At 50.8% G+C, this 20,208-nt stretch overlaps 1 protein-coding gene and 1 long non-coding RNA gene across 6 annotated transcripts in view; one reads left to right on the top strand and one right to left on the bottom strand.

Moving 5' to 3' along the window:
- CTDP1 (CTD phosphatase subunit 1) overlaps positions 1–9,449 on the bottom strand; it is a 53,723-nt gene extending 44,274 nt beyond the window's left edge. For 2 of the 5 annotated variants that reach the window (XR_012001602.1, XM_025997780.2), the window contains exon 1: positions 8,697–9,138. Coding sequence is in view for 1 of the 5 variants with exons in the window: in XM_025997780.2 (XP_025853565.2) it covers positions 8,697–9,001 (305 nt within the window). In the remaining 4 variants the exon portion in view is untranslated. Of the gene's footprint in view, positions 1–7,190; positions 7,283–8,696; positions 9,218–9,246 lie in introns of those variants that run through there. The other 3 variants (XM_025997778.2, XM_072758151.1, XM_072758150.1) reach the window with 3 other exon arrangements.
- A 90-nt stretch (positions 9,450–9,539) lies between these two features.
- On the top strand, positions 9,540–19,867 carry LOC112919239 (uncharacterized). The gene is made up of 6 exons (XR_012001603.1): positions 9,540–10,539; positions 14,094–14,242; positions 15,974–16,143; positions 17,978–18,132; positions 18,439–18,711; positions 19,729–19,867. It is a non-coding gene; the product is annotated as an uncharacterized lncRNA (long non-coding RNA).
- The last annotated feature ends 341 nt before the right edge of the window (positions 19,868–20,208 follow it).

Here is a 20,208-nt window from a genome sequence, read left to right as displayed (position 1 = left end):
TCTAGCCCCTTCCTGGGTGTGCTCGCTCAGCTTCAGCACCATTTAAACCTCTACCTAAAATCTGCCCCATGTTCCCATTTTCAACCAAGTCCTGCAGGGGACCACACCGCTCCACACAAAGCTTCCCCATCTGTGTGGAGCCCGGTCAAAGACATCCTCACGCTCCAGGTTCCTGCCCGCCTGAAACGGAGGATCTGTGTGCCGAAGGGTAGTCCCCATCATCTCCCCTGCCACCCCGGCTTACTGTCCCTCCACTCTGGGCACCCTGCATCTCGTCAACCCTCCCCCACCAGGTTCTGTGCTGCTGCTGATGGAGCTGGCACTTGGGTCTGGCTTTGAGACCACGGCCCGGTTGGCTTTCTGCACTTGGCTGGCTCTGCAGCACCTCACCCAACCATACCCATCCCCACACACATCCTTGCATGACAGCCCCTTCACCCTTTCTTCTGACCCCACACCACCCACATTAAGTGGCAGCCAGGGTCCAGGACTCTTGCATCATGACCGTTATGGCAGGTACCTCCAAATCAGCCCTCACTCGGACACCTGGCCGGGCTCCTGCCACATGAGGGTCACACTCTCCCGTGGAGCTGCCCACAGAGCAGCCCACCTTGCCAGCAACCTGCAATTAGACTGCATCCTGCTGGGGCCCCACCCTTGCCTGTCCTGCTCTCCTGCATGCAGGAGGAGAAGCAACATGCCAGGAAGGCAACTGACATGATCTGAGCAGAGTTGGCAAGAGGACTGACCTGCACTTTCCCAAAAGTCAAAAGTGTGTATCAATTGTTGGTTAATGGGTTTACTGAAGGGTTTGTCAGGCCTTCTGGAACCTGGCAAAAGTCTGCTGTTTGCCCCTGGAATGCTGAGTCTTCTTTTACCAGTCTTCAGGGTTTAAAATTCTGTGTCACTTTGTGTCTCTCTTTTTTTTTTTTTTTTTTGGACTTTATTTATTCATGAGAAACACAGAAAGAGGCAGAGACACAGGCAGAGGGAGAAGCAGGCTTCATGCAGGGGCCCGACATGGGACTCCATCCCAGGACCCCGGGATCATGCCCTGGGCTGAAGGGAGGCACTCAACCACTGAGCCACCCAGTCATCCCACTTTACTCATTTCTATAGTAAAACTTATGAGCTGGGGAATATGTTTTCAGGAATGTCAACACCTGACCAGGAGGATTTCACCAATCTGTCCTGAAACATTAACGTGAAGATGCGTTTGGTGTCTCTAGCTCAACCAATAATACCTTGAAATGCTTTGTGAGGTAGGTGTTTCCATTCTGTAGTCAGCTTTTTCATTTTCTTAAGTGTTTTTTGAAAATTAGATTTTAAATTTTGATCAAGTCCAATTTATCAGATGTTCTGGGTCCTTGAGAAATCTTTGTCTTACCCAAGTCACCATGATTCAAGGGGAACCTCAAGTGGGTGGGTGTGACAAATTCTAGAGGATTAAAGTCCTTTAGCAGAAGGAATCTTCTGGGACGGCCCCCTACAAGGTGACAGGAAGCAGGCCAAGGGTAGGGCAGGTGAGACCAAGCTGCACAGGTGAGGGGCAGCAGGCTTCAGATGTCCCAAGTGAAGAGCAAGGTGAAAGCAGCAGCTATGAGGTTAACAGTAGGGAACCCTGAATGTAGCACCAAGAACCCGCAGGTGGTGTTGCAAGGGTGCTAGGAGCGGGCTGACCAGACAAGCTCTATATTCAGCAGCACAGGCAGGAAATGCGGGGAGAAGTGTGAACCCAGAGACACGGGGCTGTGGTGGACACTCTGGGATGTTTCTGGAAGAAACCTGCCAGGGACCAGGGACAAAAAGGACCAGTGAGTCGGCCGGGAAGACAGAGCAAGGGCAGTAGAGGCACCACCAGCCACCATGCATGCCTGGACATGGCCAGGGCGGGAGTACAGGTGTGATGGGCTGTGGGTCCCAGGCCAGGATGTAACCACCTCATAGTAACAGACGGCAGGCCTGCGGGGAACCCCAACAGTGAAGAGATAGGCAGGAAAAAGAACATCAACTAAAAACAGAAATAAAAACACTGCTCACAAAGGCAGGGAGTCAGGACAACAGATGCCAGGGAACAAACATTTTGAGAAAGAAAAGGAATGTCAGTGTAAGTGCTCCCAGGAGAATCCAGAGTGGATTCAACCCCAGGCAGGGTGGTGGTTTTCAGGCACACATGTCAAAACCCACTCAACTACGAACTTAAAATGCACATCTACACCGGCCGATGACCAGCCAACGAGGCCAACGCCAACAGACTTGGTGATGAAGAGCTATTGGTGACTGTTCCAAGGGCCACGTGGCAGCGCAGCACAGCGAGACACAGGGGGCACCCTGGGCACGGTGCTGCAGCTCAGTGCTGCGTCCTCAGCACCATCCAGTCAGCAGAGCGCTGTGGGGTCACCCATGCAGGGCAACCTGGGCTAAGACAGCTGGTGGCATGCCAGCCTGCCTTCTTGTCACCCTGCAGACCTGGCTCCTCCCTGTGCCACTCCACGGCCACTGGGACCCACAGGCTTGGCCAAGTGCTCCCAAGTGCTGCTGGATTCTCCCCTCAACACGGGCTTCCTCTGCTCAGACCAGCCTGCTACTCAACCACCTCTGCCTCATCCTTCTGTCTGGACCCAAACCCAGAGCTGCACCTCCTCCCAAAGTTCCCTCAGCTCCCACTGCTCTGGGTGACACACAGCATACCCTCCACTGCTGTACCTTGAAGATCCAGCAGACACAGCATCCTTGACAGAGTGGGGAGGCACTGGCCTGATTTCTGAGTCCCAGGCAGAGTCTGCTGCCAGTAGGCAACCAGAGAGGCAGGTAGTCAGGCAGGAATACAAGGTGGGGGCACATGTGCTAACCCCTCCACGTGCCCCTGCAAGTGGCCTGAATATGCACCTTTCACTAAAAAGTCCTTCACCTACGGGTCACATTAAAGGTCCCGTAACTTTCCATGCCAGGGTCAAAGGGTTCTGCCTGTCTTGTTCAGATGACAAACAGATTGGGGGTGTCATCCTGTAAGCCTGTCCTGGACGATGCAGAGCTCCATCCCCGGGAGGAGAACAGTCAGAGGGCGGCCGGGAGACAGGCGCATGGAGGCCCCCACTCTCAAGAGATACTTAGGTCAAGTCCAATCACCCAAAGATCTGAAGGAATATTTCATGTTGAGCAATGACTAGCACATGAAGTGAGCTTCTACTAGGAACCCCTCTGTGGTGACACCACATGCGTGTCATCACGTGACTCGTGTAAGAGATGCAGATAACTCACAAATGAATGTAATCCCTTATAAAAAGCCTTCATTTCAAAATTCTGATGTCTACTCTCCTTGACATATGAGTCAACTGTAGTGTTAAGAGTCCAAAACTCCGTACTTATGAACATTAAGAGGATTTTTGTATTTGCTTAACTTAAACACAAGGTCTGCAGTTGAATTCACCCTGGCAGTGTTTGTCGCAGTTCATGGATGTGGTGGTGAGCCGGGTCCAGGTGGGGGAGCCCACCAAGAAGGCTGTAGGGAGACAGGAGGTGGCAAGCAAGTCGTCCGATGCAAGACAAAATGCAGGCAACTTCCTCAGAGTACCCAAGTCAGAAGATGCAATGTGCTACATCTAGCAAAGTGGCCCCCAAGCCAAACAGCATCATATCAGAACTGGATCCATCAGGGTTAAGGCCACACCTGCCAGGCTCTCCTCACAGAGCTGGATTGCGGGACTCGATCCCAGGACCCCAGGATCATGCCCTGAGCCAAAGGCAGGTGTTCAACCGTGGAGCCACCTGGGCATCCCAGGGAAAGAGTATATTAAAAAAATAATAGTAATGTCCTTTTTCAGCATAAGATGATTTCAACTCTGCAGATACTGACACAAGACAAGGATGAAAGGCAGGGAGTGATCCTAGTGTTTCTACCCCTCCACCCCACAAACAGCCACTACTGCGACCCCATGAGGGGAGTGGCATTCTAGAGAAAACGCTTTGGCCCAGGAGCCAGCCCCAGAACTTCACCAAGTCAGTCACCAATAAATGTTAACTTTCCTGGTTTGTCCTTGAAAAAAACCGACAGAAAAATCATGAAATGCAATTTCTGATAAAGTTATTTTCCCCTAAATACACAAATCCCAAGCTCTCTCGAATCTTTTGTGCGTGTCAGCTTGTGTCTGCTGTGACGGGAAGGCCAGAGGGCACGGGTGCACCAGGCACAGCAGAGCCTCAGGAAGCCGGGTGCCCTGCATTCTGCGCTGCTAAATGTCGGGTCAGACCCCTCCCTCCTCCTGGTGGGTTAGGAGAGCTCAAGGACGTCCTCCCACTCTACATACACAGCTCAGTATGAGGGCACTGGGGAAAATGTATTTCGTGCACCCAGATTTGTTTCCTCAAGGGCCTTCTCTATGAGAAGGAAGCAGGACTTCTTGGAGAAATGGAGGATTCCAGAGCTGAGGAGCAGGAGCCCCAATACCATTCATGTTGGAAAACACGGCCATGATCTCAGACTGGTAGGGTTTTGCCTGCGGGGTCAGTTCCAGGCCAAACCTGGGACATCAGGAGCATCAGGACAAACAACAGTACAAACAACAGGACCCCAGGAGTCCACATGGTTCAATTCATTGTTCTTACAGCAGAAAGCCAACCCAGAAATGGAAAAGCAGTGACAGACTGGAGAAAGTCACCACTGGATGATCCTGATTAAAATACAGGAGATTCAGACAAGAATCATCAAGATGCCATTGGATGAGAGAATTAAAGATATTTACTGAGGAAGAAAGTACCCCTCACAAGATACTCCACAATAACAACAGGAAAATTAGTACCTTTTCATGATAGCCACCACCTTGACAAAGCAGAACAGGACAAACTGGGGACACCTGCTGCCTGAGTGGCCCACTCAGGACACACACGGCCCCAGCAAGTCCTGCCTCAGCGCACAGCACGACGTGGGTGGGTGGCCAGCCAGTCTGCAGAGCCACCAGCTGATGATGAGATTGAAGAGGAGGGACCACCTGACGCTAGAGACCCAGGAGCTCTGACGATGACCCTAACACACATCTGGGGTTTCCTGTGCTTCCTCGGACAAGAGTGGCCCACTGGGGGAAATCTAACGAGCAGAAAATAGCCCTGCATGGACGTTATTTCAGATTCTGATCATCATGTGATGGTTAGGTTAAGAGAGTATTTTTTAGGAAACTGAAAGCTTTAGGGATAAAATACATCACATCTGCAGCTTACTCCTCAACCCTAGGAAGGAAAATACCGTATGTGAGGGGGAAGAAGAGTAAAGCAGATAAGGCAATGTGCTGACCTTCAGGAAATCTGTGTGACCCTTATAGGAGGACTCTTGGTACTACTCCTGCAACTTTTCTCTAGGCCTGGAATTATGTTCACAAAAAAGGGAAAACGTACACTTGCTCTGACTGAGTGATGGGCCAGCAACAGGCCACAGGGCAGCGGTGGTGACTGAAGCACCATCCCAGCCATTCAAGCTGGGCACATTCAGAGCCAGGACAGGGCACTTCAGACGACGTCGGCCACCCCTGGCCTGGTGATTGAGTGTGCTTATAAGAGACAAAACCAAAGCATCGGAAGAAACTAAATTATAAACAGTGGGCAACACCCATTCCCAGTGTCAGAAAAAAATCTCCAGACTTAGCCAGTGAGATTCCACAAAGCAATTCTTTACAGAATTCTCTTAAAACTGGATGTATGGCCAGTGTGGCCTACTAAGACTTCTCTGACAAAACTCTATTTTCCTACCAAGTCTCAAAAGCAAGGGGCACCAAGGCTCCCCTGCACTGCTGGGTTACACGGGCAGGGGAGGACTCACGGCCTCAGAATTTCAACATCATCTCCAGAATGCACCCCTGCAATTTTAAATGCTTCCAGCCTTAAAAAGCAGTAGCCGCTCTCCAACCCCCCACCATACTCAGATGAAAGCACCGCAGGGCACGGACGCACCAGCCATCGCACACAGCACACTGAAGTCCATCACTCCGCTGACTCACCGCCAGCATGAGAGACCGGTGAGGACAGGAGGAAGCCAGCACCCATAATCCACAGCATCACCATAAAGCTATGAATGTCTTCTAAATTTCTTCAAAATACAAAGACTAAATAGGTCAACATTTAGCTCAAGTTCTTGAAGTTCTAAGGAATTTTGTAAATATAAAGTGCTAAGAAGTACGTAAGATCTACTTACAACCTTTAGAAATTATTATATGTTTTTGAGTTACCACACAAATACTTTGAAACTGATTTGTCTAGATTCTCACTCCCCAAAATAAAAAAAAAAAAAGCACTTTTTCTGAGATAACTGACATATTATTACATTATTTGTTATCATTTTTGGCTTTACTATCAGTATTCATGCAGTTCAAAAAAACACATGAAATTAAAGATTTCCGTTCCTCTGTAACCAGATATTTGATTTCATATTATATGCTTTGAAATTAACTTTAAACATGAAAATGGAAATAAATATGGTAACACACGCTATAACCTCTTAAAGCATACCCATCAGTTTTAAGACCGATCATGCTTCAAAGCCCATTTGCTTCAAACGTCTTTATTTAAAAGATTATATACAAGATACCTAAAAATCCAAAGAACTGCAATAAAAATAAATCATGCATGTATATCAAATAAAGTTGGTTAAAAGGCCAATGGTTTTGTAGTTAAGTGAAAACTGGAAAAAAAAAACCCCACACAAATTCATCTGAAGTACAGATTGTTTACTGGGTTCAATTAAATAAAGTGACAATTCTCCCAATTTTAGACATAAAGAGTTTTTAACTGAGTAATCTTTTAAACGGTGCAGATGTCAACAGGGAAGGATAAGATCATTTAACTGAAAGAATGTTCTAGCTCATCAGAGATGTCAATACCAGGATGGAAAAGTAATTTCCTTACTTCCAAAGGCAAGACCTCTGTAGATGAGCACTTCGGGGTGCTAAGTGGACTGCACTCAGAATTTTAAACCCTATATAACCTAACTCTACTTTACAATCTTGGCTGGACCCTCAGTGTTCCCTAGGAGTTTCTCTGATCTTTCATCCTCAAGCCTATGAAGCAAGCCTGGTACCGTCACCCTGCCCGGCAACACTCAGCCCTGGCTGATGGAGACACTCTTCTGTGGACAGACCATGGGGCCCAGGGAGCTGGGTGGACACCACGCACACCTGCCCCTACCCCCATTGGTCCTTACGCACCACCACACTTGTTCCCAGGTTATGTCATGGATCTTCCTTTGGGGACTGCACCATCTCCCACTGAATGACAACAGACAGGAAAGCACATAGGTGAGAAGGAAAGACATCATTAGATAAAGTGATAATTCACAAGTTCAGTTTGACAGATTGTGTCTTGCCAGAATATTTTCAACTCTGTTTTTCCGGGTGGAAATTATGAAGACGTTCTGTCTACTTCCCCACCCCAGGACTCTCTGGATGAGACTCGGCCCAAGGACAGAGCAGCATGGAGGAGGATGCTGCTGGGAAGCTCAGCAAGGCAAGGTGCTGGACGTGTCAACGCCCCTGGGACCCTAGTGCCTGCCCACCCTGCCCACCCTATCCTGGTCCCAGGACAAGGGTGCGGTTCCTACCTCTACCTGAGCACAGATACAAAAACATACAATCCCGTTACAGATCAGAATAGTCAACCACAACCAGAAGCAGTTCCTACAACTAACTGCAGCCTGAGGATAACCGTGGATGTGTCAGGAGCAATCCTGCTGATGCCGTAGCGGTGGGGACAAGGACAGCTCCAGCCAGGCAAGCCTGGCTGCTCGGTGCTTTCCCTGCATCCACCCATACCCGCACTCCAGGAGAACCCGATCATCACACGCCCAGGAGGAACCACAGCAGGGAGACCCCCTAAACCTCAAACACCATAAACACGGAAAGAAAAAAAAAAAAACCTTCTCAGCACAGAGAACTTGTTGTTAGATGAGTTAGGTGGTTGAGGGGTGAGGCTGAGTACAGGGCTACTCTGATTCGCTAGTTCTGCGGACGTGATCAAAGCACCGCACCGGGACCTTCTCACTAACTAGCTGCAACTAGTCTCTGACTAGTCCGGGCGCTCCGGGCCTCATCTGGGTCACTGGAGAAAGAGCCCTTCAGTTCAGGAATCTTCTACACAGCGACACCAGCACTGGGCTTCCCTCCACAACTGTGGGCTCAGGGCTTTTCCAGCCCGGGATGGTCAGAAGGCTCTGACCTCAAAGCGAAGACGGCAGCGTGCCCCCGCGTGCCCCCACGGCCCAACCAGCCTCTCCCTCCAGAGGACGCCAGCCACAGCTCAGTGAGAGTGCCTGCATTCACTGGGCAGCCTGCGCCCCTGACCCCAAGGACCACCACCACGGTGCCCTCTGCAAACAATGCTGGGGCCGACTGGACACAGGACAAGGCTCCTGGGGTCGGGCCGGCCCGGGAAGGGATGTCTGGCGGGGCTGAGGCGAAGCAGATGCTGCAGCCAGTGCAAGCCAAGCGGGAGGGGCGGAGGCCAGAGCAAAGGGCTCCGCGGCGGCGGCAAGCAGGGCCAGGTCGCTCTCGGACGCCAAGCCCCAGGGGAAGCTCCTGCGGGCCCCCCGCGGGCGGCACCTGATCTCGGCGACGGGGAACCCACTGCAGTCAGCCGACGACTCCCGTACCCCAGCGGGCCCCGAGGCAGCCCCTCTGGGCCCGGCCCAGGACCCCAGCCCCCCGAGCCCCACTCACCCGGGGACCACCACCTGGCCCGGCTGCGCGCACAGCTCCCGCACCACACCTGCACGCTCCGACCTCAGCCTGCGCTCGGCGCGCACGCAGCCCCCGGGGCCGGCGCGGGCAGGGGCGGACCCCGCGGGCTGCGCGGAGGCGGCGGCCTCACACACCGCCAACACCGAGCCGATGCGCACGGCCGCGCCCGCCGCAACCCTCCACTCGAGCAGGCGCAGCGGCCCGGGGCCCGGGCAGCGCACCTCCGCCACGGCCGCCGGCGGGGCGCCCTCGGCGGGAACGCGGCCCGCGGGCGGCGTCTCCATCGCGGCCGGGCGGGGTCGCTGCGGGAAGGTCGGCGGACTGGGCGCTCAAGGCCCGGCGCCCATCGCGGGCGGGCGGGCGGGGCGGGACGGCGGCCCCGGCCCAGGAGGCGACGACGACCGCCCTGCAACTCGCGCTCCGGCACCGGCTTCCACCCGCCGCCCGGCCCGCGCCGACTTCCGGGACAGCGTCTGACGTCGCGTGACGCCGCGTGTGTGCGTCGCTGGGCCCGCGTGTAAACACACACCCACGCGGGAGACGCGGCGCCGGCCGCGGGTGCCCGGAGCGCCCCGGGAACGAGCGTGTGGGGCCCCGGCCGGGCGGGAACGCTGTGGCCACGCCCCATGGGCCCCGGGAACGCCGACGGCGAGGGGCTGCGGTCCCGGCGTGCAGCGCGCGCCGCTGCCCAGAAACCCCGGCGTGCACTGCGACTTCCCGGCATGCCGCGCGCCCCCTGTCCCACAATTCACTTGGTGCACCAAAGCCCGGGGGTCGTTAAACTAGGAGTCCCGGCATGCAGCGCGGGCCGCCGTCCGCAGCGTAGTCACGCGCCGAGGCCCATTGCGAAAGACTACGAGTCCCGGCAGACAGCGCGAGCATCGGAGCGCCACAGTCCCGGCATGCCGTGTGCAGTGCGGGGTCAGAGGGCGCTGGCCCCCGGCACCGCCGGGGCTGCGCGGGAGAGGAACGGGGTTGGGGGCGGCCGTGACCTTCGGCGCTTTCTGAAGCCGGGCGCTGGGGCAACAGGGCACGGGCGGAGGGCCAGGCTTCCCTGGGCCGCGCTCAGCGACTGTGCGGGGACGGGGCGCTCCACCTTGATCTGGGCTCCGTGCTCGTCAGCGTGAGGGGTCGTGGTGACCTGTCCCCGCGGGGTGCCAGCCCCCGTCCTGCGGCCGCCGCCGCGGTGACCGCTCGGGTCCGCGGCTGCCCGGCTGCTTTCCTGCTGACGCCACACCTTGTGTCCCCCGGCTCGCCCCCCGCTGTCCCCCCAGTCTCCCGGCCACGCCCCCCGTGTCCCCCCGGCTCGCCTCCTGCTATCTGCCGGTCCCGGCTCCCCCCCCCGCTATCCGCCCCCCCCGTCCCCCACTGTCTCCCGGCCACCCCCCCCGCTATCCGCCCCGCCGTGTCCCCCCGTGTCCCCCGGCCACCCCCGCTCTCTGCCCCCCCCCCGCTCTCTGCCCCCCCCCCCCCCGTTGTACCGCTGGCCATCCTCCCGCTCCCCCCATTGCTGTTCCCCAGTTGTCCGCGGAGCCTGCAGGATGCTCCCAGCTGTTCGGGTGTCAGCTGACCCAGCAGGGAGGGAAGCTGGAGGAAGCAGCAGCTTAGGGCTGAGAACACACCCCAGGGCCCCCCGCGCTGCAGGATGGGCGGGCGTCCAGCGGACCCCTGGAACCTAGTGGGACCGGCAGCAGTCGGAAGAGCAAACTAACTCGGAGTGCAGGGGCAGGAAACACCGACCACGGTGGAGAAATCCTGCAAAACCAGAAGCCAGTTGGTTGGAAAGGCGGACAAATGACCAGACTTTGAGTGGATTGACCAGGTGAAAGGGAGGGAAACTTTGGTGATGTCAGGAATGATTTACAGAAATAAAGATGATGATGAGGGAATAAGGTGGACAACTGCATACCAACAGATTAGGTGATTTAAGCGAAATGGATAAATTCCTGGACAAACAAAAATACAGAAATTGAGGAAGAAACAAAACATGAGTAGGCCTCTAACAGGCAAATAGAAGGAGCCTCACTTTCTCCAAATATTACTCCAAGGAGCCTTCCAGAGCACAAGTTCTTTTTTTTTTTTAATTTTTATTTTTAATTTTTATTTATTTATGATAGTCACAGAGAGGCAGAGACACAGGCAGAGGGAGAAACAGGCTCCATGCAGCGGGACCCTGACGTGGGATTCGATCCCGGGTCTCCAGGATCGCGCCCTGGGCCAAAGGCAAGCGCCAAACCGCTGCGCCACCCAGGGATCCCCCAGAGCACAAGTTCTTTGTCCCTGGTCCCCACCGATGACTCTCCAGTAGTCTCTGGAAGCTTCCTTCCAGCCCTGAGTCCTCTGGCATGGCCAGGTGTTGAGGGAGGCCATGGAGGGGGTGTGGTGGCTGTTTTCCTCTGGTTGCCTGAGCAGCAGGTGTGCTGCCCTAAGACAAGTGCCATTTTTCTGGAATTAACACCGGGTAGCCGCGTGCCAAGAGTATTTCCTATTCACTGGATTTTGATCCTGACCTTAGAGCAACACGTTTTCCTTATCATGGTGACGAGGGGCTGCTGGCTCTTCCCAACCCTAGTCTGCAGGAGAAGAGCCCCTTGCAAGCTCCACTTGAGCTCCCTGGTGGCAGTGCCACCTTCATGGTTTTCTGATTCCCGAATCCTCTTCTGATGAGAGGAGGTGACCCTTGAGCCCCTCACCATCCTCAGGCCACTCCAGCTGTCATGGGAACCTGCTTTTTCAGGCTCTGGCTGGTGCATGTCTCCTCTCCCAGTCTCACCCCAAACAGCCCCAGAAACCTCAGGAGGTTCCAAAGAGTCTTCTGCACTCCTGCAGCTTGTGTCCCGGGGGACCCTCAGGATTCACTCTTACCCCTTGCTCCCTCCCATGTGGTCTGCAGGCCTGGTGCCCTCCGTGGACTTCTCAGAGGCGCCACGTGCAGCCCCTATGAGCTGTCCTGGGAGCTCGCTAGCATCACATGTGGACGCCTGCAGTCCCAACAGCCCAGTCTACCTTCTGTGGGCATGTGGGGGAGGGGCTGTTGGCCTCCAGTCCACCAAGAACTGAAGGGGGGGAGCAGTGGGGAGTGTGGCTCAGTCCGTGTCTGCTTTCAAGCCTGTTGAAGGAAGACTTCCCATGTAGGCCCTTGTTGCTCCAGGAAGCTTGTCTCCCAGGCCTGGCCTCGCCCCTAGGATGTGCGGGCCTCCCCTGGGCGTGAGGCAGGCATCCCAGGAGAGCCAGCCTGCCTCCGGCTTCTCTGTTTCCATCCTCCCCCTCCCCCACCCGAGTGTCTTCACCTGGGTTTCTCCACCCTTGCTCTAAGCTCAGGCTTCCCGATTCATTAGCTGTCTCAGGGACCCGACGGGCCACAGAGGACGGTTTGCTGAGGACCAGCTCCACCCCCTGGGATTTTCTGTTTTTCAGCCCGCTTAGTGTCCAGCGCAGTCTGGTGTTTGCAGTTGTCCATGTCCCCCAAGCTCTTGGGGCAGGAGCAGGGGCTGCTCTCTACCTGCCTCACCCTTCCTGGGGAGGACCGGGAACAGGATCGTGGCAGAAGGGGAACGGGCATCCCCCACAAGGACCCCGGATGGGGGCTCTGGGGGATCCCGTGATGGAGTCCTGTATGGCAAGAAGGGAGCAGGGCTAGGATGCTTGAGAACCCTGACTTAGTTGGTTTTGGAGTGGCCCGAGCTTACTTGCTGGGTGGGAGAGCCACCCTTGCAGGCAGTGGGTAGTTACCACGCACCTTTGGGCAAATGTCTCAGCTTCTCTGGCCTGTGCTTGGGTCTGTGCTCAGGCAGTGCTGGCAGCTGAGGGGTGGGGGTGGGGGTGGGGGGCCTGCAGAGAGAGCCCTGGCCCCAGGGCGTCCCTACGGCCCCAGGGCGTCCCTACGGATGGCAGTGGTTGTTGAAGTGTCTGAGCTACAACCAGCAGTGCATCACTTGCTGGGCAGGTTAGTGAGATGAGGAGTCACAGCCGCCCCCAGAAGGGAGGCGGAGAGGTGCGTGCAGATCCGGTGGGTTCTCTGGGAGCATGTCCCCCAGGAGTGTCCCCCCCCAGAGCGTGCCAGATGGGAGCTGCCAGGGTGCAGGGGTGAGCCGCCAGTAGGTGGGGGCGCAGGGCGGGCATGTGGGCTCCAGGGACAGCGGGGTGGCCTAGCGGGCACCGAGGAAGGGGGTGCAGGCAGGGCAGCCAGTGGTGGCACAGGCCGAGGAGAGTTCACAAGAAATCAGGCCAGGTGTGGCCATGGGGGGAGTGGGATGGGGCCTGAGCAGGGTTTGCAGAGGGAGGCGGGGTTAATGGGCAGTGTGGGGGGGGGGAGGGGCGGGGAGGCAAGCACAGGTGAGCCTCACAGATTCGTTTGTACCCAGGGGTAACCTTTAACAGCCTTTAGTGGGATCTCTCTTCCTCTGTTCACTCCTCCCATTAAAAATTATCTAAATTAAGCAGACAGTGAGATCTGTGTTTAACCCTAAAAACGAGCCCAACAGCCAACCTGCAATCTCCAGCATTACCAGTGCTGTTAGGACTGCCTGCGCTCTCCATTGCCATCCCACCCCCTTAATCCCCTCAACTTGGCATGTGCTCTGCTGCCTCCATGGGGCCTTTGCTGCATGCATGTGGAGGGATGCTCAGACGTACTGTGTGGCTATGCTTGCTTTTGAGGTTTATAAAAGCGCATCACACATATATGGGGAGTTTGTGGTCTCTGAATGGCCTTTTCGTTCATCGCTATGTATCCAGAATTCATATTACTTTATGGGTTTATTGTTCTTATGACTTCTATTTAATAGCTCACGTGGGAAGCTGACAAGATGTATTTAACCTTCTCTTGCAGATGGACCTTTGGGTGGTTTGGGATTCTTACAAAAAGTGCTGCACGTGTCCTGGTGCCCCTGAGCTAGAGTCTGAGGGTGGAGCTGCTCTGTCCCAGGGTCAGCAAGTGCGGGTTTACTGGGCAACACCAAACCACTTTCCCACATGGCTGTCTCACTTTGTACTTCCACTGCACCCTGGGTGGCTCTGCAGGTCTGGGTGAAGATCTGTGGTCTCCCAATGGCCATCTGCCCAAATCATTGTTCCTATTGTTTTCTGGCCCTTCATGCTTTATCTTCTCTGACTCACCTGTTCATGTTGATGGCTCATTTTTCTATTGGGTTGTCTTCTTATTGATTTGTAGAAGCTCCTCATGGCTTCTGATTACCTTTGTTTATATGTTGCCCACATCATCTATCAATTTTTGCCTTGTCCTTTTCACTATCTGTATGAAATCTTTTGATGAACAGAAGTTCTTCATTTTAGGAATGCATTGCCTAATCTGGGATTATAAAGATAGCTTCCTTTTTTTACTTCTTAAAATCTGTAAATCTTTGCCTTTCACAGCTAAGACTTTAAATAATACAAAATGGATGTTTTGTAAATGGTGCAAGGCAGTGATCAGATGTCTTTCCCACGGGAGTAGCCAGTTCCAGCCCTGTGTATGGAAGAGCTTATCCTGTTTTCATTGATCTGTGATGCCTCTCTGGAATTCAGTAAGTCTCTAGAGATGCACGAGCCTATTTTGGACTTTCTGTTCTGCTCTATCCTTGAACTTCTATAGCTTCACAATAAGTCATGGTATCTGGGAAGTTTCTTCACATGTTTTGTGGATATTTTGGCCTTTGTTTTTTCATAAATTTTAAAATTAGTGTGTCAGTTTTATTGATAAAACTTGTTAGAGTTTTGATCTGACCTGTTTGGAGTCTGTAAATCAATTAGGGGAGAAGTGACATTTTTGTGACTTGGATTGTCTCGTCCATAAACTCAGTGTATCAGTCTGTTTATTTAGGTTCTCTTTAATGTCTGCTAATAAGATTTTAATGATTTTCTCCACTTAGGATTTGCACATTTTTTGTTAGATCTATTCCTAGTTTATTTTTTTGCTGACACTTCTGTTTTTACATGATACTTTAAAAGAAAACACTCCAACCTTTTCTAGTTGATTGTTGCTGGCATATAAAAATGCAATAGATTTTTGTGAGCTGATGTTAAACTTGTTAATCTTTCAAAAAGTTTTTTATATTAAATTCATTAATTTAGGGGAATTCATTAATTTAATGAATTCATTCATTCATTTAATTTCCTTTTTGAGGAAAACTTCAATGACATAAATGTCCTTTCAAGCATTACTTCTGCTTCATTTCACGTTTTGATATGCAATCTTCCTACTGTCAATCATGCAGTTATTCTTTTGTATTCACCATGATTTTTTTAAAGATTTTATTTATTTATTCATGAGAGACACACAGAGAGAGGCAGAGACGCAGGGAGAGGGAGAAGCAGGCTCCATGCAGGAAGCCAGATGTGGGACTCAATTCTGGGACCCTGGGATCATGACCTGAGCCAAAGGCAGACATTCAACTGCTGAGCCCTGTAGGCATCCCCACCATGATCTTTTTCTTTGACAAATCAGTTATTGAGAAGTGTATTTAAAAATGTCCACATGCATCGGGATTTTTCTCCCATCTTTTTATGGTTGATTTCTAAATTAATAGCATTATAGTCAGATAACATAATCTGAATGATATAATGTTTTTGAAATTTAATGCAATTGGCATAATTCCAGAATCAGGTTAATATGTGCTTCAAAAGAATGTGTATTTTTCCCGTATTTGATTCAGGATTCTAGATCTACCCAATCAATAAAGCTAACGTGTCATTCAAATCTTCTAAGTTTACATATTTTTTTTTTTTTTGACCAAGCAATGGTTGAGAGAGAAGTTGAAATCTCTTCTATGGTTGTGAATTTGCCAATCTCTCCCTGTAGCTTTATTAACTGTGTGTGTGCATGTGTGTGTTTGTGTATGTGTGTACATGTTTGTGTGCAGGTTTGTGTATGTGTGCATGCATTTGTGTGTGTGTGTGTGTGGGGGGAGAGGCTGTTATTCAAAGAATACAAATTTAGAATTTTTATATCCTTCATCAATTGAACCTTTTTCATTGTGTGGAGCCCTCTCTCTGTACCCTGAACAATGCTTATCTCTTAAAATGTTTTTGTCTGAAGTAACATGACTATCATAGCTTTCTTTTAATAAATATTTGCCTGGTATATTCTTCATTTTTACTTTTAATGTTTGTGTACCTTACATTTAGATATTTATGCTATAAACAACATGTAGCTAGACTTCTATGGTTTATTCTCACACTATCAGCTGCAAGTCCAAGACGTTCATATTTACCTCATGTTTCTTTTTTTTAAGATTTTATTTATTTATTCATGACAGACACACACAGAGAGAGGCAGAGACATAGGCAGAGGGAGAGGGAGAAGCAGACTCCCCTCAGGGAGCCTCATGTGGGACTGTATCCCTGAGCTCCAGGATCACGCCCTGAGCTGAAAGCAGAGCTTAACCGCTGAGCCATCCAGGCGTCCCTTAACCTCATGTTTCTAGGGGTATGTTTTCTCCTTTATTATCTCTTCTCCCCCTTTGGTGATATATTTGATATACTGACATCTGCTTTTCTGTTTATTTTATTTTTTCTTACTCCATTTTTATTCTTTTGCTTATCACCATTGAAATTCCTAACTTAATGTAAAGTTAATATTCCGATTTCTTTGCAAACAATATATAGATCTTAAAGGACTTATACATACCTTGGAACTTCTCTAGACTTACATGCTGAAATTGTCCAGTATTTTGGTTCTGCATTTTTACATCCCCAAATTAGGTACTCTTACTATTTGTTGACAATGTTTGCTTTTATTTGATGTATATTTATCAGTTTATTTGCTCACCATTTTTTCTTTTATTTCATGTCTTCCTTTTTTTTAAGTAACAACTAATTTTTAGGAAGAGAAACATTCCAATGAGAAGAAACTTTCTGTTGAAATAAGGGCTAGCTATCATATATCTAAAACGTTCGTGTAACATCACTTACTTATGACACGTGGACGTACATGCGCCCCATCAGCAGCCTGCTCATGCATCGGTGCTCACTCTCTTGGAGGTTCCAGGGTTACGGCGGAGGGAAACTGTTTATCTGAGAACGTCTTATTTTGCTCTTGTTGAGGAAGGCTAGCATTGGCCAACGTAGAGCCATCAGGCAGCAGAGATCTGTTTTGTTAGAAGACGTTTCCCGTTGGATTCTGGTTTCCCTGCTTTGTTGAAGGCCTGTCAGTCTGGTCCTTGTGACTTTGTAGGTGACCTGTCTTCTCTTTGTCGTTGATGTTCTCTCATTTCATTGCCATCAGTGTAGGGGTGAGTTTCTTTTCCTTTATTCTGTTTAGGATGTATTTTAGATTCATGACTTTCATTAGTTCTTGAAGTTCTCGCGCATTATGTCTTTAAATACTTCTTCCCTTCTAGTTGTATGGAAGTCTGAATGGATCAGTATTTGTTAAACCTTCTTGTGCTGTAACACCTGTTCAATCTTTGTTACATTTTCCTTCTTCCCATGTCTCTGTTCAGCACTAGGTGCATTTTTTTCTGATGTGCCTCCAGTTTATTAGCCTCCCTTCATCCATGTGTAATCTGCTGTCTAACTCATCTTTTGAGGCTTCAAAAATCAGTCTTCACTAATGAAAGCTGTATTTGGATATTTTTCAAATATGTATGTTCATTTATTGTCTGTTTTTACTTGCTCATTTATTTTGGTAATTCTGTCTTTTTCCCTTAATAGTTTACACCTAATTTTTAAGATTCTGAGTCTGATCCTTTAAATAATTGATATGATTGTGGGTTTGTCTGTTTTGTTTGTTATTCCTACTGACTCAGTTCATGTACATGGTTTCCTCTCCTGGTTGGTGCTGTTTGTGAGCTTGTGTTCAGTTGACAGTCATCTGTGGGAACATGGTGACCACTATGGCCAGAGCCAGAGGGCCTGCGGTGGGCACTTCCACATCCTTGCGGGCAGGGGTCTGGAGTCACCTGTGCTGCTGACCCTCCCCACCTCCACAACCCCAAGCCATCCTGATTCCGGCAGGTTCCCTGAGGGCACCCCACTCTTTGTATTTTCCCACTCTCCTTCCCTGCCCTGGATCCAGTTCAGGAGGGTCTCCCTGGCTTGGGAATCTTCAGGATGCCCCTGCTACTTTTAAACCCAGTTCTGGCATGAAAATCAAGTCTTAGAATCTAATTGTTTTGTAGTGTGAGGGCCCTTCATAGTGTCTCCGTGGCCCTCCTGCCTGGAGTAGAAGTCTCCTTTCTGATTTTTCTTTCTTTGTGTTTAACTGGATCAGAGAGACCAACAGGGAACTCCCCCGCCTATTTTTTGGCCTGTTTTCCCAGATGCAGCACTGGCCCAGGAGGAGCTGTCAGCTCCCAGTCCCTTCTATTTGAATGAAGGGCTGAGTGAAAGGTGGGGACAGGAATGCGCCTGCGTGGGAAGGAGAGACGCTGTCACAAAAGAGTTTTCAGCCACTCGGAGACTGGGGCTCTGGGAGGTAAGGAGCCTGCAGACAGATGAGGCACCTGGGTATGGGATGATCCTGTGTGATGGGTTAACTTGACGACACTCGCACTTCACCACATAAGATACAAGCCAGTTAGACGTGCCCCTCATCCACCGCGTGGGCCCTGGGACCATCCTGGCCTCCAGCTGCACCCCGACGCTCCCCTGGGCTTGGCTGCCCAGCACTGCCACTAGAATGGCTCTTCCAGAAGAGAGGGACAATGAAAACAGATGCATTTTGGCTAAAAGGAACATGCTACCTTTATGTTTTGTGTTTTTTTGTTGTTTCTTTTTTAAGGGAACCACTAGTACACACTGTGTGAATTGTGGAAGGAGACAGACAGCCGGGAGATGGGAAATGGCCCTGGTGGCCCCTGGGAGAAGGCAGGTGCTGCTGGTGAAAGCGGCTGGTGTGTGCATCCCAGTCTGGGCAGGGGCTAGCACACCTGCCTTTCGACTGTCAATCATAGCCCCACAAGCTGACGGGAAGGGAGCGTCTGCATCAGGACCCACGCTCGGGGCCTGTGGAAGTCCAGACTGCATCAGGCAGCTCCTTTCTGGGAATGACCAGGTAACTGCGGCAGCAAATAGGCCCCAACGCTTCCTGCTCTTTGTCCTTGTTGTTCATACTTCCCAGCAGAGGGAGATGCTATAAAGTCTGGGGTTAGTTCCGCAGGAGCATCTATGGATTATGATCTGGTGACAGCCCAGGGGATGAGAGGGCCTGGTTGGTCTCAGATTCCCCCCAGGTGTGTTCCTCACGGCAGGGAGTTGTAGCTCTGGGGGCTTGCACTGCCCCTATGGCTTAGGCTTAACTTTTAAAATTATTATTTCAAGTCAGGTGTGAATAAAACATACTTTAGAATGAATCTGATTCTCCAAGCCCCAAGTTTTCATTTGAAACCCTGCTTTATCAGGTTCAGATCTGGGTAGTAAGCCTTTCACCTAGGCCAAGAGCCTGCAGGCAGCTTCAGTGTTCCCAGCTCTGCGGTGGTTACCCTAGAGCCCCCCAGTGCCGCATAGGGTGAGCACACCGACAGCCCCAATGTACCCCCTGCAGCCCAGTGGGTTTACTCTGCCCTGGCAATGGCAACAGGCTGGTCACCATCGCATATGGGAAAAGTATATATTTTTGGGAAGATAAGCATAGCACTCATTTGACTTTACATCATGAGATGAGTGTAAAAAAGGCTTTTCAAAAAGAACTCTAGAGTTTATAGACTGAATGTGGATAGTCCATGTGTGGATTTTTTTTCCTGTTTATTAAAATAATTCATTTTTTAAAAAAAGATTTTATTTATTCATGAGAGACACAGAGAGAGAGGAAGAGATAGAGGTAGAGGGAGAAGCAGGCTCCCTGCAGGAGGCCGATGTGGGACTTGATCCCAGGACCTTGGGATCATGCCCTAAGCCAAAGGTAGATGCTCAACCTCTGAGCCACCCAGGCGTCCCTATTAAAATAATTCCTATGGGAGCTTAATACTGATTTACTTGATGATTTGTTTTAAAAAAAATCCTTATCACTTAGAGACATAGGCTGGCATACCTAGAGATGAAATGATATGGCACCTGGGATTTATTTCTACAGAATCCAGCACAAGGAATGGCAGATGCAGCTGGCGTGAAGAAGGTTCTCTGCTGATACTTAGGGACTAGTAAGAGCAACATCAGGATCTTTGCATATGTTTTGAAAACTTTCATAATAAAAAATGTTAAATGTTGTGTTAGAGGAGTCTTCCTGTATAAATTCCACATGTAATTTATGTACAAATTACCGTCTAATTTGCTTCTCCCCTCATGACTACCAAGTTTCCATCACAGCCACAGGAGAGAGTTTATAAAAAGAAAAAAAACAGGTCCCAGGATGAGCATCTTAGTGTAATTCGAAACAGAGTGGGGTGGGGCCGCTGTCCATTCATGCCCTGCTTCGAATCTAGCACGAGATAGACATGGAAGGTACTAGAGGGCTGAGAGGGTCCTTAATAGAAAGAAATCTCTCTCCAGCGGCTCTTTAGAATGTTGTTCTGTGTTACATTTTGCCACGTAGACCATGAATGTCCTGTAATTT

Source organism: Vulpes vulpes, chromosome 5, assembly GCF_048418805.1.
Source record: "Vulpes vulpes isolate BD-2025 chromosome 5, VulVul3, whole genome shotgun sequence".
Lineage (NCBI taxonomy): Eukaryota > Metazoa > Chordata > Mammalia > Carnivora > Canidae > Vulpes > Vulpes vulpes.
This window is presented reverse-complemented; position numbering and strand designations above follow the sequence as displayed.